Source organism: Hydra vulgaris, chromosome 11, assembly GCF_038396675.1.
Source record: "Hydra vulgaris chromosome 11, alternate assembly HydraT2T_AEP".
Lineage (NCBI taxonomy): Eukaryota > Metazoa > Cnidaria > Hydrozoa > Anthoathecata > Hydridae > Hydra > Hydra vulgaris.
In genome coordinates this window covers 27,112,501-27,133,408 of record NC_088930.1, presented here as the reverse complement: position 1 = coordinate 27,133,408, position 20,908 = coordinate 27,112,501, and the positions used below count along the sequence as shown (strand labels likewise).

Genomic DNA, 20,908 nt, shown 5'->3' with positions numbered 1-20,908 from the left:
TATATCTACTATACATATTATATTTATTAATTATTTAAATAATTTTTACCTTTTCTTCAAAAGAGCGTTCCTTCCATTTTCAGTCAAAGCAATGAACTTTCTTCCTCATTTTGTCTTTTTGTTAGCATGATCTCGAATTTTTAACACATCCATAATGACGTTTGTTAGTTTTTTTCTGTTCATAGCTTGATAAGCACAATTTTTACAGCATACATACTCAACTATAGTATCTTCTTCTTCAGCTGTTAGAATCATTAGATGTTTTTTCTCATTTCCTGTAAGAACTAGATTATCTAATCGCTTATCAATCACATTTTTGCTTTTTATTAATGGAAAATGCCCTGTTGATATTGCAGCAGACCCCCACTTTCCATTAATTTTGCACCACTCTACAGCTTCGTTTATCTGTTTGCATCTTTCATCTCGGTTAAACTGCTTTACAGCTGCTTCAGATTTATTCCTTGGCTTTTTTATTATAGAATTTGCATTTGGTGTTACTCTTAAGCTAAATTTTGGTTTTATTTTTATTTTTATCTATGATAATAAACATTTTAAACTATTAAAACAATTACTTTACAAGCACTGTAATGTAAAAATGCAGCACATAAATAATTAGATTTTAAGTCCTTTTTTTTTTAATTTGTACTAAAATAAGTGGCTGTTAATGGAAATTGTAAGATATAAGAATTGTTACTATGTCAAAATAAACTTTAACATATAAAGAGAAGAAAAATATATAAAAATAGGCCTTTTTTGTGGCACACAAAAAAGAGGCCTTTTTTGTGTGCCACAGCATAAAGACAACTTCAAAAAAAAAATGTTCTTTTGAATATTTCAAGGGCACAAAAATTACGTGGCCTGGGGCTATAACCCCATTCCATTTCATCCACAATTAATTTCTATTGGATTGTTAAAATGGTTATCGAGTTTACAAATATTAGTATAAAAAATATTAGTAAAAAAATTTTCAATATAACAACAGACTAGTCAAGTTCTGTTAATTGGTTTAAATACAGAAATGGTGTTATTACATCATCAGTATCTAATTAGGTAATTCAGAAAGTTAGTGATAGGCAAACAATAACAAATCCAACATCCTCTCTTAATTTATGTGTAAAGATTTGTGAATAAATTGAAACTATTTCCAGAATCATGGGGAAGAAGCAATGAAGAATTTGCTGTCAAACATTATGTTAGGAAGAAACAAAAATATACATAAAAATTTTAGTTGTGACATAGCAGACTTACATGCATACATACATACATACATACATACATACATACATACATACATACATACATACATACATACATACATACATACATACATACATACATACATACATCAAGGAAAAAACATTTTCACAACATTTTTTCAGAAAAAAAAACTTACATTTTGATTTTCTTGTTCTTCAACTTTTGCAAGTATTTGTTTTACTTGTGTTGGTGAAAAATGAACAATAGCAGTTAAAACCTTTGCCATTTGCTAAAACAAAAACATATTATAGTTAAGACACTTAAGGTTGTATGCAGCACAGCTTACAAAATAATTGTATTCAGCACAGCTTATAAAATAATTAACAACAAAAATTAAAGATGTTAAAATTTATAAGACAAAATAACATACTAACCTATAATTTTTCTTAACACTACTCAATATATTTCTTAACACTACTCAATATATATTTTAATTATATTAAAATATATATTGAGTATAATATATATCTTAATATAATTAAAAAATATATATATATATAAAAATTAATATATTATTATTTATATATTAACTATTATATATAATTAATATATAAATAATAATATATTAATTTTTAGTAAGAAGAAAATTATCTTTTCATTAAAATCATAAGTTAGCAACTGTTTTCATAAAATCATTAAAAACAAAGAATAATTTTATAATTTCAAAGATTTGTAGAATGCTTAGAAACTTTAAAAGAATAAATACAAGAACATTTATGGAGGCAGAGGACTACAATGGTATCAGGAGTAAGAAAATTGCAAGAACAACAAGAGAGGCAACCTTAAAAGAAGCTAACTTAACAATAAGTTGTTTTTATGGTTTCTGTTAGAATTTATAAGTGCATCCACAAAAACATAAAGTAAAAAACTCAGTAAAGGTCATTTTTATATGAATATCAACAATATTTCAAACATTATTATAACATTATTATAAAGTATGAGATAAAAATTAGCTGGTTGGTTGATAACTGGATGGTTAGTAGCTGGTTGGTTGGTTGGTTGATAGCTGATTTATTAATAGCTGGTTGCTTGGTTGATAGCTGGGTTGTAAAAAATTAATTTAGTCAACTTTTTTATATTATCAATGAGAAAAAAACATCAACTGAAAACAACCATTTAGATAGCACTTCAAAAGCAGTAGAAACTTACAGCTGTTTGTTATATTTCATGAAAATATACTTCTCCATTATTTAGTAAAGTTTCTTTAACACTTTGCAACCTCAGAAAAGTTGAAAATTGTTTCTAATTTATTTAACTTATCATAGCATAGAAGTTTAAAAACCAACTTATTTTTGTTACAAATATCATGTTTGCAATTTGATACTTTTCAGGATAGAAATATAAATCATATAACAATGTAGTTTTAATTACTACCTAAAATTAACATTTTGATTTGCATTATTGTTTTTAATCAGTAAAAGTCCTATTTTCAAAACCCAAAAAAAAAAAAGGTTATTATTGCATCTAATCAGTAAAAGTCCTACTTTTAACAATCAATAAAAAGGTTATTATTGTTATTTTTGGCCTAGACTACATAGTGCACATACTGATTTGGTTGCACTTAAACATTAACTAAAGTAAACAACTAAATTCATTATTTTAATTCACTTACAGTTCGCTGCTTTCCCATCATGTACTGGAAAAGAATATTTCTCAGATACTAAATTTAAAAAATGTTTAAAATACAGAAATCATTTAAACTATTTCTTAAATTTTTAAATAAACATTCAAACAACTTTACCTCAAACTCAATAGGCTGTGGAGTTCTAGGTGAAGAACTCTGAGAATTACTTATGTTTTGATCTAACACTAAGGTAGCTGGTCGAAATTTATCAGGTGAAACTGGTGAACTTTCCTCAACTTGCAATGCAAGAACTTTCTCCCTTTCTCGCAATGAAACTAATTCCTTAGTCAAATCTGAAATCTTTTCCTAAATTAACAGCTTAAGTTAATATACATACATATATACATACATACATACAAACATACATACATACATACATACATACATACATACATACATACATACATACATACATACATACATACATACATACATACATACATACATACATACATATGCATACATATACATACAGACACATACAGACATACATATATACAAATATACATATCATACACATATTAGTAATAAATTAACTGTAGTCAACCTAGTATTATATAAAGTTTCTATACTTAAATTTTCAAATATTACTTATACCTTATTAAAATGTTTTTACAAAATTAGAACTTATCAAATGGTATTATTTACAATGATAAAATATTTTTTATTTTACAAACACACTAAAAAAATTTTTTATAAAAAATATTTAAAACTTTAAAAATTGCTAAATACTATATTCTATTTACCAATTTTAATACTTCTGGTCTCATTACCTTTTACACAAACAATTCATCCTCGAAAAAGCTGCACACTTGCTTTATTGCATTGAGTTAAGAGAGAAACGGAACATTGGTACATGATTCATATTGGTACATTGATTATGTATTAGCCATTTTAAATCAATTTAAATTTTGAATGGCCAAATCAAATACTTTTTATAACTATTTCTTCCATAGAAAATAATGTTAGGTTTAAACCATTTGTTACTTGTTTTTCTGCCGTAAAAAAATTATTTTAAATTTTGCTGCATAGAGTATTTTTAGGAATGTTCATTTTATATATGAACTACATTTTATTTGACTTACCAAATATAAATTTTATAAGTTAAACCTAAAGCTGCAAAAAAAAAAATTTTATTGCATAAAAAAATATTTTACTTTGAAGCACTTAGTAGTAAGAGTTGGTAAAGACATTATTGAAATTAAAAATATTTTGTAACTGTTAATTAAGTTGAAAAGAAACTTCAAAAGAAACTTTAGACTTTGCAACTGTTCATCAGGATGGAAACTTGAAAAGAAACCTTGGATTTTACAACTATTCATAAAGATGGAAAGTTAAAAAAGCAACCTTAGACAGTTTTGCAACTGCTCATCAGGATTGAAAGTTAAATCTCTTTTGAATGAATACTAAAATATTTGCAAGATGTTGAAACAAAATCATGAACAAAAGCATGAAAATTCCCTAGTGATATCAACTAAGGAAAATCTTGGAAAAAAATGGAATTGTGACAAATGATCCAAATTTGATAAAAAATATACTTAAAAAGTTCCAAGATGTTTTTATTTATGTAAAAGATGTTAATTTACTGGTATTCGCACCTAGAAGCAATATAAAAATTGAATTTGGATATAACCTCCAACAATGATCTTCTCCAATATAATCTCTGATTTGATATTCTCCAATATATATGTTTAAATACATAGATGTGTGTGCAGATCTTGTTAAACCTTTAATTCTAAAACTTTGTATGTAATAACATTACCATAACATATACAATAATTCGATTAAGTGAAATACCAGTTTAGAAAAAAAAAAAGATTTTTACTTTTTGTAGACCTATAATTTAATTAGACTTTACAAAATATTCTGTGTAACATATAACTAATAAAACTTTAAATTTCTGACAGATTATTAAAATAGATTGTGGTATCTCTAATAGAAGACAAAAAATTATTACAGGAAAAATCTCATGTTGGAAGGAAATATTTAGCAGTGTGTGCAGTGCTCTGTTATTGACTAATTTTTTCATTGTTTCCATTAATAATTTGCCTGATAATTTTGTAAATATTTTAAAGATGTATCCAGATGGCGCATATTTTAAAGATGTATCAAGATGATGAATATTTTAAAGATATATCCAGATGATATCAAAGGAAGATTCTTTTATAAGTATTAACTTCTGCAAAACAACCTTGAGGTAACTATCAACTGGTCTAATCAATGGTTACTAAAATCCAAACCATTGAACAATCCAAAAAGAATTTATTTAATACAAAATATATCTAAGTACTTTTGGTACCACTGTCTAGGAAGAATCTTAGTGTGGTTCGACTGTGCAAGTAAACCAAATAAGATTTTTGATACAATTTTTGATAAAAAATATATTTAAAGGTTTCGGCAGTGAGTTACTAAAAATTATATACACAACTTTTGTTTGACTATTAATTGAGCATGGTGCTATTAGACAATTCAGTATGGATTTTTGTTAGATTATTGCCACTAAATAAGCTATGTTATGAGAAACGATTAGATGAGTTAGGCCTCACTACTTCATAAGATGGAATTGAGGTGATTTAATTCTGATTTGTAATTTAATTCTGCTTTATTTAATGCAATTAAAAATATTTAATTAAGAAAGTTAATCTTTATCAGAATACTGTAAAATTAATGAAAGTTAATGATAAGAAGTTAATCAGCAAATAAAATTGTGAAACATTTTTTATTTTTTTAACAAACTTTTTACTGGACTATTTACTAATATTCTTAATAGATTTCTTAGTATCCTTAATCTCTTTTAATTCTTCCCTGAAGCTAAAGTTGACAAATTCGAAATTATGTAACAATCTTGAATATTGAAAAATGCTTAAATATACTTTGTACACTCACTAATTTATTAGTTACTGCCTTTATATATATATATATATATATATATATATATATATATATATATATATATATATATATATATATATATATATATATATATATATATATATATATATATATATAACTTTTAATAAAATAAAATTCTTACTGACGATGTATCAATTTGTAAATCATTCTTTTCATTAAGCAATTTTCTCATCTCTAATTTGTTCTTCTTTGCAAGTGATTTTAACTTTTTCTCTTGAGAAAGAATTTCAGCATGGTGACTTTCCTGTGCATTGATAAGTTTTTTTTCATATTCGTTTATCAGAACTTGAGTTTGTTGTTTAAACAGAATCTCCATTTCTTCCTGAGACTTGTGATTGTCAGTTAAACTTTGCAATTCTTCCTTGTGTGATTTTATTATAGACTCTAGTCGTTCATTATAGGCAACTTCCATATTTTTTAAAAGAACTTGATGTTCCTCTGCCAATTTAACATTTGCCTCGGTCAAAGAAGATATCTTATCATTTGCTTCATTTTGAAAATTGATCAAATCATCTTCTCTCAAAAATAACTCCTTTTTTAATTCATTAATTTGCTCATCGTACTCCATTATAATTTTACGCTCATGGCATTGTGCTTTTTCGATAGCTTCTTGTACTGCTTGATCAATAGTATGATCTTTTTGACACTGCTCTAAACAAAACTCCTTTAGCATTTGTTTAACTTTAGAGTTAAACTCAAAATCTTTTTCCTCAATTTTTGCGGTCAGTTTTTTTTCAATCATTTCAGTTTTTTGCTGAGCATCTGCAATCACCTTTTTTAATTCAGCCTGATGATCCTCCTCAAGATACAACTTTTGTTTTTTTAATGCTGACATTTTATCTATAGTCATTTGTTCGATACTCTCTTGAAGTTGAATGACACGGTCTTTTTCAATAAGCAACTCAGCATTTTTTTCATTTAAAAGTTTTTTTAAGAAATCTATTTCTTCTACAAATTTTTTACATGAAGTCTCTAACTCAATTCCATGATTGTAAACCAGCTGCTCTTTGATCTTTAACTTTTCTAAGTTATATTGTTCTGTTAACAAAGTAATACTATTTGGTTCATCTTTTCTATATGCTTCTAATTGTTGAACATTTAATTCTAACAACGTTTCAAGTTCCTTAATTCTAGACTCTTTCTGAACAATTTTCTCAGAAAATTCTCTCTTAATTTTTTTAATTTTAAGTTCAGCTTTTTGTTTTATTTCGAGCAACTTAGTTTTATTTAAGTCGTTATTTTTAGATAATTCAAGCATTAACTCTCCCAGGTTTTCTTTTCTTAAAGACTCTATATTTTCAATGTTTGATAATTCAATCTCTTTAATTTTCCTTTCTAAATTTTCTTTAATGTCTGCATATTCTTTTTCTAATCTCTCATATTTCTCATTATGCTCAATTTCATTTAATTTTAGCATGGCATGAAGGTTGGTGTTTTCATCTAACAAACTTTTTATTTTCTTATCTAAGTCATTATTTGTTGATTGATATTTAAGAATTTCTAATTTAAGTTCTTCAATTGTTGCATTGTTTGTATTTATTTTCAAAACTAAATCCTCTTGAATTTTTAATGCATTAGAAAGTTCTGCTTCTAGCTTAGTATTTAACAAAGAGTTGTCATTTAACTTTTCATTTTCATTTTTGAGTAATGATATATGACATAATAATTGCTCATTATCAGATGAATAACAAGAAAGTTTTTCCTCATAGGATTGAGTTAACAGTTGAACATCTTTTGTTTTAGCAAACAAATCTCTTTGGCAAGTATTCACACTCTCTAATAAAGATAAGTTAACAGATTCTAGTTTTTCAATTTCAGCTTTTAATAAATTATTTTGGTATTGGTACTGGTTATATTTTTCTAAATCATCTTTTTCTTGAAATGAAATTTTTTTATTTAAATCGCTAATGAAAAGTTCCTTTTCGCTGATAAGAGTTGTACTCTCATAAAGTTGTGCTGATAATAACTCTATTTCCTTAAAAAGTTTTTCCTTCTCATCTGAACATTTTATATAATTATGGTAGTATGAAGATTTCTTTTCAGCAAGTTCTTCAATTTTATTTCTGTTCTGTTTAACAATGTCAATAAGTTGTCTTCGCAAAACATTTTCATCACTTTCAAGATAATTATTTTCTGTGTTATCATTGTAAAGGTCAATTTTACACTTATCATGCATATTTGCATCTAGCCAAGTATTTGTGTTCTGTAAATCATTAGTTATTTTTGCCAGGAATTTCTTTTTCTTATTTTGCTGAGCCTGAAAAGTCTCAATTTTACTCTCTAATATATTTAGTTGATTTTTAAATTCTATAGTTAATGTTTGCTCATTTTTTTCAAAGTTTTCATGCATTGTATTTATCTTTGCATCATATCCTTTACTTAAGTCTTCTATTTTTTGTTTGTAACGGGACTCAAGTTCCAGGAAGCTACTTTTTCTTACTTCCTCCATCTTTTCAGAATAATGGGCAACAGAAATATTTTTGTCCTCCATTAGGTTGTTAACTTGTATTCTAAACTCTTTTTCTTTTTCTTCTATCAACTTTTCATAACTGGAGATTGCAGACTTTGATAGGTTGAGTTCTTCATTTTTAGCACTTATTTCAGCTTCAAGTTGATAAATTTTTTTTTTTAATAAATCAATTTCAGTTTTTAAAACTTCAACCTGACTTTTAAAACTTTCATTTTCTATATTCTTCTCATCTATGCACTTATCATGCTGAACCTGTAACTGTTTTAATCTTTCAACCTCAGTTTTATAATCAAATATAGTTGATTCATAAAACTGGTTTGAATCTTTCAAACACTTCATTTCTTCATTCAGTTCTAAAACCTCATTTTTCTGTAACTCTATTTCTTTTTCTTTTCTAGAAACAAATAAGTTTAACTCATTATTATCTCCTTTATATTCATCACACATTATTTTCAACTTGTTAATATCTTCTTTATATTTATCACACATTATTTTCAGATTATCCAAGTCTTTGTTCAGAAGGTCATTGGTTTTTTTAAGAGAAATGTTTTCTTCTAAAAACTCTTTGCCTAAATTTTGATCTAAAGATAACTGTTGAAGTTGGGTCTCTTTCTCACCAATACTAATTTTTGTTGCTTCAGACAATCTCCTCTCCATTTGAAGCTCACTAATACAATCTTCAAGATCTTTTTCAGTAGACTTTAGTTTACAATTTATTTCTTCTATTTTTAAATCTTTACTTTTTATGATGTCTTGAAAATCCAGTGATTTATTTTCAAATGATATTTGCAATTCTCTTAATTGTGATTCCAAGTATTCTTTTTTGTGTGATGCTTCTTCTGATTTACAACGCCAGTCAAGAAACTCGGAGTCTTTTCGTTCTTGTTCTATATTCATTAATTCAATTGTTTGAGACATGCGAAGCATTTCACTCTTTATAAACTCTTTCTTTGAGTATTCTTCTTGAAACTGATTATCTTTCAGGATAACACTTTGGTTTAGCTCATTAATTTTTGTTTCAGATTCTATTAATGAGTTACTTAATGACTCAGAGCTTAATTTTAATTGTTTTCCAAAATTAATCTCATTTTCAAGATTGGCTGCTAAACTGACACATTTCAACTCCTTTTCTTCAAGTTGTGCCCGCAATTCTTTCATTACCTTTTTCATGTCAGAAATTTTTAGCTCAAGCTTACGAACAACTTTGGAATGCTCTGACTGCATTTGCTGCTTTGTATCTTTGACAATCGTCTCCAATTCATTTTTATGAGAACTGATTGCTTCAGAAAGATCTTGTGATTTTCTTCGTAGTTGCTCTTTGACCTCATAAACTTTAGACTGTGATAACCGCTCTTTTTTTGCAAGTTGTTCATTAAAATCTTTTTGTTTTTCCTGCATCTGTTCTTCAAATGTTTTTGCTAAATTTTGTGAAACTTTCTGAAAAAAATAATAGAACTTTTAAACATGTGACCAAAAAAATTCATTTTGTATTATGAATAAAAATATTTACTTTTTCATTTTCAATCTCTAAATATAGATCTTCAATCTTCTTTTGGTACTCTACAAAAAATCATTTGATAATAAAAAAATAAAAAGAATTATCTATTATTTATAATACTTTATCCAAATTTTATTAGAGTTAACCATTTATTTCTATTTTAAGAAAAATCAAATAAATAATTAAATAAAATGTATATAGTAATAAAAGTAAATAAAAATAAATATCAACTTAAATGAATATTGGATATTCAATTGCACACAACAAAATAACTTTTATTAGCTATTCAGTTGCACACAAACAACAAATCTATCTGCTTTGACAGGTTAATCTAGCTAACTTTTGTAGACTATTTTATTTTATTTTATAATAAGACAATTTTATTTTCAAGACAGCATATAAAAAAATATGTTTAAACACATAATTTAAAATACTTTTTAGACAAACTTGTACTTTTGAAAGAAGGTAAAAGGTTGTACTTCTAACCTAGACCAATTTAAATTTAAAATGCTTACATAGCTGTATATAGCTGTATAACCATACAAAGCTGTAGCTGCTTACTAAGCTTATTGTTTTTAATATTATAACTATTTGTACTTAGTTTGGTATGAAATGCCATTGATGATGTCAGCATGATGGCATCAATGTCATCAATACTGTATTCACAATAATAGTATTGATGATATTGTCAACACTACTATTTGTATATATTCAATAAAATAAAAAAAAGTTATGTTTACAAAGAAGAATACATAATTTACAAAAAACTAAAATAAAATACTGCAACCACTGCAGATATTTTTGATATACCATTTATAAAGTTGTAGGTTTTTAATCCCATTGTATAGAATAGGTCTAAAGTATACTTTAAACAAAAAGCTCTTCAAATTAGCTTTAGTTTCAAAATTAGCGATTATGACTTAATTAAGTTCACCTGCTATGCCTTTTTGTTTTTAGCTAATTTGTTATATGGAACCTAATTCTGAATTAATCCTAAATATTATATGAATTATAAGAATAAAAGAAAAAAAGAAAATAAAAAGTTATAAAAATAGAAGAACACAAAAGACTTGCATATTCAAAAAATTAAAACTATGGAACAAACGCGTTGCCTAAAAAGTTGCCTTGCTCCCATGTAGAAATTTATTATTAGTGTTGAAAACCTTTTTTTTTTAATGTTATTTCTTGTTTATCCAATTAAAAAGAAACAAAAAAAATTATTTTATGTCTTGTATACTAAAAACAAAATTACAGAAAGGCAGGATTATAGAATAAAACAGTCTTCTAATCTAAAAGTCAAAAGAAAAAAGAAAAAAAAACTCGCCAAACTAGATAGTCTTGCGCTGGCTTTTTCAAGAAATGTTATGTTGTGATGATAATTTTTGATATTTGCGCTGAACTTTTATTTTCTTTTTCATTTTATTAGTTTTATTTCAGTTGGAATTGATTTGAATTGGGATTAGATAATTTCATTTTATTGGTTTTTCTACCAATAAAAAGGCAGAAAAACAGCATTTAAAAAAATAATTTTATTTTACCTAACATTTTCTTTTAATAAATATTTATATTATTATTTTTATATTTATTTAATGAATTTAGTTATTAATAAAATAATTATATGATAATATAAAAATGTTAGAACATAATTATTCATTTTAATAAAAAAATATAAAAATACAAAATAATGTATTAGTTGTTGTTTTATAAAAACGATTGATCGTATTTCTACATATCTCTTATACAATAATATGTAGAAATACAATCTTACACGGTTTTATAAAAATGATTGATCATATTTCTACATATTATTATAAAAGTTCATTTATTTCTCTTCTTCTTTGTGAATAAAAATGTCATCAAATATGAAAACTTTGATGAGCACTACAATAACACTATAATAACAACTTTTAATAAATGAAAATGGATAGTTGTAAAGTTTATAGTTTTTTAAAGTTTCATTTTTATTTTTTGCTCATAACTATTTACTATTCACTTTATTTTTTTTTACTTTCACTTTATTTTTATTCTATGATTTTTATTTTGATTTATTTTACTCTCAGCTGAACTTTTTAAACTTGGACATATTAATTTTTTTTGCAATTCATACATATATTTCAACAGAATTCATTTATTTGCATATTTAAATTTTTCTTTTTTTTTCTTTAAAAAAGAAACAATTGAGGTTTTGCCATCCATGTTAAAATTATATTACGTGAGGCATAAAAAATAACCTAAAACATAAAAATAACATTAGGCGTAGAAAATCATAAATTAAATACCAGTTATTTTTGAATTAAAGCCATCTGCTTTACATCTTGAATCTTCTTCTTTTTTTAGAAAAGCGTTTATCTTTTGTTCTGCATTTTGTAGAAGATCTTTTTGCCTTTGAAGTTCTTGATCTTTTTCAAGGAGAATTAAGTCTCTTTGCTTTTTATTTTCTTCAAGAACGCGTTGCAAATCATGCACCTAAAGAATGCAGAAAAACTCTTAAAGGTTTTATCAGAAATTTTGCAAACATTATGCATAACTAAACAAACATAAAACAAATGCATAAACATTTACTGAAGCCCCAAAAATTTGATAAAAATTATACTATATATATAAATATATATATATATATATATATATATATATATATATATATATATATATATACAAATATATATATATATTTATATATAAATATATATACAACCCTTGGAACTAGGAAAAATGAGGTTGGTAATAAATTGCTGACCTCAAACTGTTAGAGGTTGGTATAAGGTTGGCAAAAAAAATTTGATACAAAGGAGTTACCATTAAACATAGAAATGAGGTCGGCAATTTTTTGCTGACCTTAAACACTTTAAGGTCGGCATTGACGAATGCCGACCCTAATTCTGAGGGTTGATATATATATATACATATATATATATATACATATATATATATATACATATATATATATATATATATATATATATATATATATATATATATATATATATATATATATATATATATATACATATATATATATATATATATATGTATATATATTAGGATGACCATTATACAAGTGGAAAATTTTTTTTTTGTTTTTTTTATGACCTTACCCCTCAAAGTTGTTCCTTTTATGATAAAAACAATCTACAAAAAGTTTGAACACGAAATTTTAATATTTGGAGGTAGCTCAATCATATTGAAAAAGTATACACATGAGTCACAAGTCATAAAATATAAGACTTTTAACAATAATATCAATCTTTTTTAAGTGTTTACTGTTTATATGTTCAAACCATTAACGTATGTTACAATTGACGCATTTTCATGTCACAAAATACAAAGAGAGCAGCAGATGTTTGAGTAGGTCAATGTTCGACTACAGTCTGCTTTCGACTGTCAGAAAAGGCTCGACAGTGTTCTTCAACAACTTGTAGTAAAAACTGCATTTGGTCCTCGTCTCGACTGAGCAGGCCACTATACTCTTGAACAAGAGCCATGCCACATTCTGCGTGATCATTGACAACCTAAGTATGTAATTTTAATTGAGTTACCGTACAAAATACTGACAAATTCATAAGCATAACAAGAAGTATAAATTAACATTTTTTGATAACTATTATTATATCTATTATTAGTTCAGAATTCAAAAAATAACTTAGCTTGACTGACTGGATAGATAAAGCAATAAAGCAATCTATTAAAAAAATTATTCTGATCAGTTAATTAAAATTAATATTACCTTCAAAGTTTGGACAAACTGAAGCGATGCAATGAAGTCATCGTGCTCTTCCCACAGTTCTGGGTCCAATTGGAGAGAACCGCTTGGCATTAGCAATTTTTCCATCAGCATGACAGATCTTTTAGAAACAAACCCTTCTAACTTCTTGTCCTTGAAAGTTTTTAAATTAATGGCAACTTGTTTCGGCGGCTCCTCTACTCTCTCTGCTTCTTGCATCTCCTTCACCATCAGCCGCTTCATTGATATGCTGATCCAATTATCAAATAATGCCAAACCAATCAGGTCCTCCAACAAATAACAGAGATGATTGGAAAGCTTTTTAGATGCAACCTTTGCTATCACTGGGTGAAAGATTGAGTAGTTGATGAGTGATTGTAGTAGTTGAATATCATTGTAAGGTGCTGTTGATGCACAAGGCGCTGTCACCCATGCTTTTAGGTACAGACAGACTGCAAAGACACACACTTGATACAGGCCTTTTTCTTCTCTTAATGCCAGAATAAATTGTGAGCAAAACATCCATACTTTCAATGAGTAGATGACCTTTGACATTTAGTGTGCATGGTGCATTGGGCCAAGTGTCATGAAAAGCACTCCTCTGCGTGGGATTTCTTCCAGGAAGATCAGTACCAGTTCTACAAACTCTCTGTAGTCATCTCGTGGCAGTGGCTCTTCCAGCTGCTTGTTGGAAAACTTTATGATCTCAGATTTTACGTCATACAACAAGCATACATTTTTACCATCAGACATGCTAGTATCATATCTTTCCTGATCAATGAACACCCATCGAGTTTGAAAGCGCTTGAAAAGCAGAACTTTAAGACCTAAAGTTGATCCCATACAAGCCTGAAAAACTGCACCAACTACAAGCTCCAGAATGTGGTGACAACATGCCAAATAAAGCAACTCTTTGCCAAGCATTTGTTCTAGCAGAACACATGCCCCCATGCTTCTGCCAATATTAGAACTTGTTGTGTCAAAGCACATGGTATTGACCCTAGAACCAACATCCCAGCTTTTCAGAGCTGGGATGTTGTTTCTAGGATGAGACACTTGTTTTCCTGATACCACAACTGAAAGACGGTCCACTTTCTTCTTTCCAGTTAAGTCATGCATGAGTTTACCATCCCAATGAACAATAATGAAGAATCTTCTTTAAACTCATCCTTCAGCTTGGCTGATTGAAAAGTGTGATGTGTCCGTCACTGTAGTCCAATAGATTCTATGTTCAACACGTAGTTATCAAGGCTGTGACCAATGCTCTTGATTGTTTCTGTGATAAAAAAAACTGCTTTACGGTTTAAAACCTTCATTCTGTCCAAAGCAGCTGCAAGTTGTGGTGTGACAAGATTTCTACCTCTTTTTCGGCAAGCTGGAGTTTTTGTAAATGCTTTTTCTTCACTGCCCTCCAGTGCTGCTTCTGTTTAATCACTGTCATGATCCAAGCCACTGGTCGATAACGCTAAAACTACAATTTCACTTTGCCATCGATCCTCACCAGACTTTTTCTCTCTGTCCTATTAAAAACTTTTTGTCCTCTACAATCGTCATCACTTTGAGGGCATCAGCATGCGCCACAATGAACAGGTCGTCTAGAGTTGAAATGAAATTATTTTCTCGGGCCTTCAGCGTTGGTATCTGATGCCCCTTATTCTTTTTTATAAGGCGCCACATTTCAAAGACTTTTTCCAATTTTGCTTGACAATTTTGGTTACCTTGTATAGGTATTCTTGCCTTTTGCCAAAACATTTAACCTCTCATGCTGTAATTGCAGACCACTCACGTATGGTTTTATTCAGTTCAATATGGCGATGTAAGAATAGTAATATAACCATACCCAGAGATGGCAGCTTGCTACCCAATAACTCTCTGATTGTTGATTCTAGTAGAAAAAGCTTACTGTGCAATCTGGTTGCCATTTAGGTTAATTTGATTGTTAAACTGTGCACTTAAAACTTGATGAATGAAAACTAAAAAAATTGAATTGTCAATTATCAACAAATGTAAATAAAATAATGTCATCAGCATCAGCTCCAAAAAATATTCAACTCTGAAATTATTAATTTGCATACAACATTGTTTGCTATGATGGAAACAATAACATGCTTGGAAATCATCTTAAAATTGTGTTTGATTCAGTAATTACTAGGAGTTAAAGGTGCGCATTTCATACTTGCGAGTGACAGTACAACTTTGATACTTTGATATCATTGAGCTACCTCAAAATATTGTTTAATTGAGTCAATATTTGGTCTGAGTTATTTTTACATATAAAGGAACACCTTTAGGGGGTAAGAAAGTTCAATTTTAAAACTTCAAAAATAATGGTCACCCTAATATACAAACATATATATATATATATATATATATATATATATATATATATATATATATATATATATATATATATATATATATATATATATATATATATACATATATATATCCCTCAGAATAAAGGTCGACATTCTGCAATGTTAACCTAAAAGTGTTTGAGGTCGGTAAATAATCACTGACCTCATTTTTAAGTTTTATGGTAACCCTTTTGTTTAAAATCTTTTTTGACAACCTGATGCCGACCTATGAAAGTTTGAGGTCAGCAATTTATTGCCAACCTCATTTTTCCTAATTCCAAGGCAATTATTATAATATTTATTTGTAGAATGTAAAAAAACAAAAAAAAGGAAAAATAATTAAACTTTTGGAATCCTTTTTTAGATAAATGAAGTAAACAAAATAAAATTCATAAAAAATATTTGTAATAATATAAGATTGAAAAATAATTAAATCATTTCCATTTTGGTGGAAAGATAAATTGCATTTTTCTTTTGTAAGAAAAGTAATATGAGAAAATTCCATTAGTAGCAATTTTTTACTTTATTTAATAGCATTTTTATATTATAAAAACATTAGCAAAGATTAAATTTGTTACATTAGATTTGCTTTCAAAAGCATTTGTAATTTTTTTCAACAAAATCTTTTTGAGTGTATTAACTTTAATCATTCTTATATAAAGTTCAGTAAAGACAGCACTGTTATCTAAAAAATATAAAGTTCAGTAAAGACAACACTGTTATCTAAAAAATATAAAGTTCAGTAAAGACAACACTGTTATCTAAAAAATATAAAGTTCAGTAAAGACAACACTGTTATCTAAAAAATATAAAGTTCAGTAAAGACAACACTGTTATCTAAAAAATATAAAGTTCAGTGAAGACAACACTGTTATCTAAAAAATATAAAGTTCAGTAAAGACAACACTGTTATCTAAAAAAGTCGTCATTTATTCAATTGAAATAATTTATATTAATATTATAACAAAAAATGAATACTTATATAACTTATTTAGTTTTAATAAAAAAAATTATATACAAATTTTGTTAATACTTAAAACAAAAATAATTATGTTACTTATATTTAAAAATAATTATGTTAATTATTTATAACAATTTGTTACTTTATTTAAAATTGTTTCACTAATATAAAAAAATTAGGTAAAATAAAAGTTATTTGTTTTTAAAATCTTTTATATTCGGCTCATTCTTAAAATGTTCTAAACTATGGTTTAGTTGTCAAAACAAAAAATTATTTGCCCAATCATGCAATCACATGAAATTGCACACCTTCCTGACCAAGACTGCTGATATTCATCATAAACTATCTACATATGAATAACAAACAAATTTACAATGGTTATATTTCCAGCAGCAGAACAGATTGCTAATAATTGCATAATAAAACTATGAAACCTTTTTTTAACAAGGGTTAGGACTATTCTAATTGTAATGAAAACAATAACAGTAACAATAATTATTGTTATTGTATTAACTTAATTTAGAAACAATAACAATACTTGTGATTTACAACTATTGTAATTCTGTAATAAAATAAACATAAATATTGTATTGCAATTCATCTTTATAAAGCAATAACAATTTCTGGAAAAAAATGTATTGTAATGACCCACTACAATAACAATAAATATTGTATTGTAATTCATCTTTGTAATACAATAACAATATATTGTTATTGTAATAAAAGACATTAACATTTTTATTTAAGAAGAATTATTATGTTTAACTGCTTGTGTTACTAAACTTAGTTTTCATATATTTTTTAAGTTTCTTTGCAGCATTAAAATCAAGAGGAAAAAATAAAAGGGCTGAATAAAATAATTTATGAATGTTATTTTTCATAATAGTAAGGCTATCATCAGACAGGCAATATTTTGCGGCCATTTAGAGCTTAGAAATACATAACAAGATCTAAATATGTAAAAAATCTAAATATGTAAAAAATAAAATTTGCAAAATATTGCAAATCCGTAAATAAAAAGTAGCAAAAATAATAGTAAGTTCGTCAGAGATGAATATAAATACGTCAAAATACGTTAGCTTTTCTATCTTAATGTAAAGTAATACACTACAATAGTAATTGTAATTGTTTTCATCAAAACAATACAACAGTTATTGTAATTTTATTTCATTAAAACAATGCAATACAAGAGTTCTCGAATTTTATTGTATTGTTAAAAAAAAACAATACAATACTTATTGTAATTGTTTTTCATCACAGCAATACAATACCAAAATAAATTTTTTTTATTGTTTCTGTAATATTACAATACAATATTATTGTATTATTATGTGTAATAGTATTTAATTTTTACAATTACAATTACAATAGTCCTAACCCTATCTTTAACCAATACTTGAATTTTAAATAAGCATATTAATGATAACTAATAGTTAAAATAGTACAAAAAAAAAATGTTATACACATTTTTACATAAATGATTATGACATAAATAAAAAGAAAAGTGCTAATGATAAAAATAGTGAAATGCCACTAGTTAAAAAGAAGTCATTAAAAATAGTTGTTACAGGTTAATAAATGTTAAATAAATATTAAGTAAGTTATAACTTTCATGCAGATTGTATGTCAGGTCAGGTTATCCTGCTACTGGTAACACGTAACCCAGTATAATCTGCTTCATGTCCTGCTGCCTTGTAGGATACGTTTTTTAGGCAAAGGCTAGGAAAAGCCAACTTCCACTTATAACACCCTACGCCTTAAAGCTCTTGGTTGAGTAAAGGTTAGAGATGGTGTCTCGATATAAATACTCATCTTGGGCAGATGTTAAACACATCCAGCTACTATCTTGGTGGTTTTCGAAGTAACTTTTCTTCTGGTGAGTCTTATCTCTTGCAAAGTTCACCAGACTTACTTGCTCTTTGTGAGACTAATTTGAGTTTGGCTGTCTCATCTTGTGATCTTAGTGTTGATGGTTATCTTCCTTTAATTTATAAAGATTTCGATAGTAACATGCTTGGCCTAGGCATTTACATTCATAAAAAAATCACCCATTTGTCAGGAAACTAACACTTTTTTTTGCCTTTCTAAATCTCGAACTCAAATAGTTAACTTTCCAACTCGCTTTCCAGACAACCCCAATCATTTACCTTTTCTACTCGACCTATATCTTGTTTCTAATCCTAGTCAAAGCTGTTTCTCCACATTCACCCTTAGGTGTTCTGATCACAGTTTGATCCCACTGAAACTATTATTTCATTCTCCTTCATCATCAGAATCCTCCAAACATTTCCTCCTACCTTTTACAACTATCTTAAAGCTGACTGGGACTCTTTCCGTGATATTCTTTGTGGTGGCCCTTGGGCAGAAACCTTTTTTCTTTCTGCTGACAAATGTGCTAATAATGTAAATTCTTGGATTCAGGCTGGCATGGAATCTTCTATTTCCTCTCAGCGATTCCAGGTCAAGCCTCACTCTTCTCCATTGTTTTCCTTGCATTGTGCTACTGCAATTTCCAATTGAAACCATTACTTCCATATTTAACAGTAAGACAATTCTCCAGAAAACAGACATCTGTTTACTATTGCTAGAAACCATTGTAAAAAGGTTTAGTCTAAGGCTAAAGCCTGCTATTCTTAGATCATAAAATCTCATATTACATCACAAAAATTAGGCTCTTGTGAATTCTGGAGAAACATTAGCAGTATCAATAATAAAGGAAAATATGTTATTCCACCTCTCTTGTATGGTTTAGACTTAGTCACCACAACTAAAGAAAAAATGGTTTGCTAAGAACTTTTCATTGATATCATCTCTTGTTTCCACTAGTTGCATTCTACCTGATATAGCTATCAAACAGGTTGATCCGTTGCTTGACATTCATATCACTCTAACGTCTGTATCTAAAGTGATTTCCTGCTTGGATTCTTCTACAGCTTGTGGTTCGGACAACATACCTATTATAGTCTTGCAGAAGTGTTCTCGAGAGCTGTCATCCATAATTTCAAAACTATTTAACAAGTGCTTATCAGGGTTTTTTTTTCCAGCATGCTGAAAAGCGGCATCTGTTATCCCTATTTTCAAAAATCCTGGAGACCGATCTGACTCATCTAACTACCGCCCCATTAGTCTTCTTCTTATCATAGAACAAACACTTAATCTCTTATCTTGAATCTAATAACTTACTTCCTGATCATCAATATGGATTTCCATCTTCTTATTCTACAGCTGATTTGCTAACAGTAATAACTAATAGGCTTTATCATGTATTAGATAGAGGTGAAGAGGTTAAGGCTATCGCTCCTGACATTTCTAAAGTTTTTGATAAAGTTTGGCATGCTGGTCTTTTCCATAAGCTTTTTTCTTATGGTGTATTTGGTAACATCTTTAAGATTATTGAACTTTTCTTCTTATTCTGTAACTTCAGGGGTTCCTCAAGGTTCAATCTTTGGCCCTATACTCTTTTTAATTTACATTAACGATCTTCCAGATATACTCACATCTAAGGTGGCATTGTTCGCTGATGATACTACCATTTATTCTTGTCGTGATAATAAGCCAACAATTTTTGATTGTTTGAAGGGGGCATTTGAGCTTGAAAAGGATCTCACTTATGCTACAGCATGGGGCTCACAGTGGCTGGTGAACTTCAATTCAGATAAAACTCAATTTTTTCCAACCAATCGTCATTGCAATAGTTTAGATCTTCCTATATTTATGAAAGGTGATGTACTCGATGAGTTACCTACCCTTTATCTTCTAGGATTATCTCTCACTTCCAATCTTTCTTGGAAACCAAATATCAAATCCATTGTAAAATTAGCATCTGCTTAGGTTGCATCTCTTTATTGTGCTTGATACTTTCTTACTCAGGATTCTATTCTTTATCTCTATAAATATCAAATCCGTCCTTGTATGGAATACCGTTGCCATGTCTGGGGCAGATCTTCTAATGATGCCCTTTCTCTTTTAGACAAGGTGCAAAAACGCATTGTAAACATAGCTGGACCTGCTCTTGCAGCCAATCTCCAACCATTATCACATCGTCGTAATGTTACTTCTCTTTCTCTTTTCTACAAATACTATAATGGGCACTGCTTTAAAGGGCTA

The 20,908-nt window shown here is 27.7% G+C and overlaps 1 protein-coding gene across 2 annotated transcripts in view; it reads right to left on the bottom strand.

Annotated features, from left to right (window-relative positions):
- The window catches only part of LOC105848807 (golgin subfamily A member 4), a 57,849-nt gene that overhangs the window by 6,781 nt on the left and 30,160 nt on the right, over window positions 1-20,908 (bottom strand). For both annotated transcript variants that reach the window (XM_065810628.1, XM_065810629.1), the window contains 6 exons: window positions 12,042-12,228; window positions 9,775-9,824; window positions 5,916-9,701; window positions 2,999-3,187; window positions 2,870-2,917; window positions 1,394-1,486 (listed from right to left, as the gene is read on the bottom strand). In XM_065810628.1, the coding sequence (XP_065666700.1) occupies window positions 1,394-1,486; window positions 2,870-2,917; window positions 2,999-3,187; window positions 5,916-9,701; window positions 9,775-9,824; window positions 12,042-12,228 (4,353 nt within the window). The remainder of the gene's footprint in view (window positions 1-1,393; window positions 1,487-2,869; window positions 2,918-2,998; window positions 3,188-5,915; window positions 9,702-9,774; window positions 9,825-12,041; window positions 12,229-20,908) is intronic.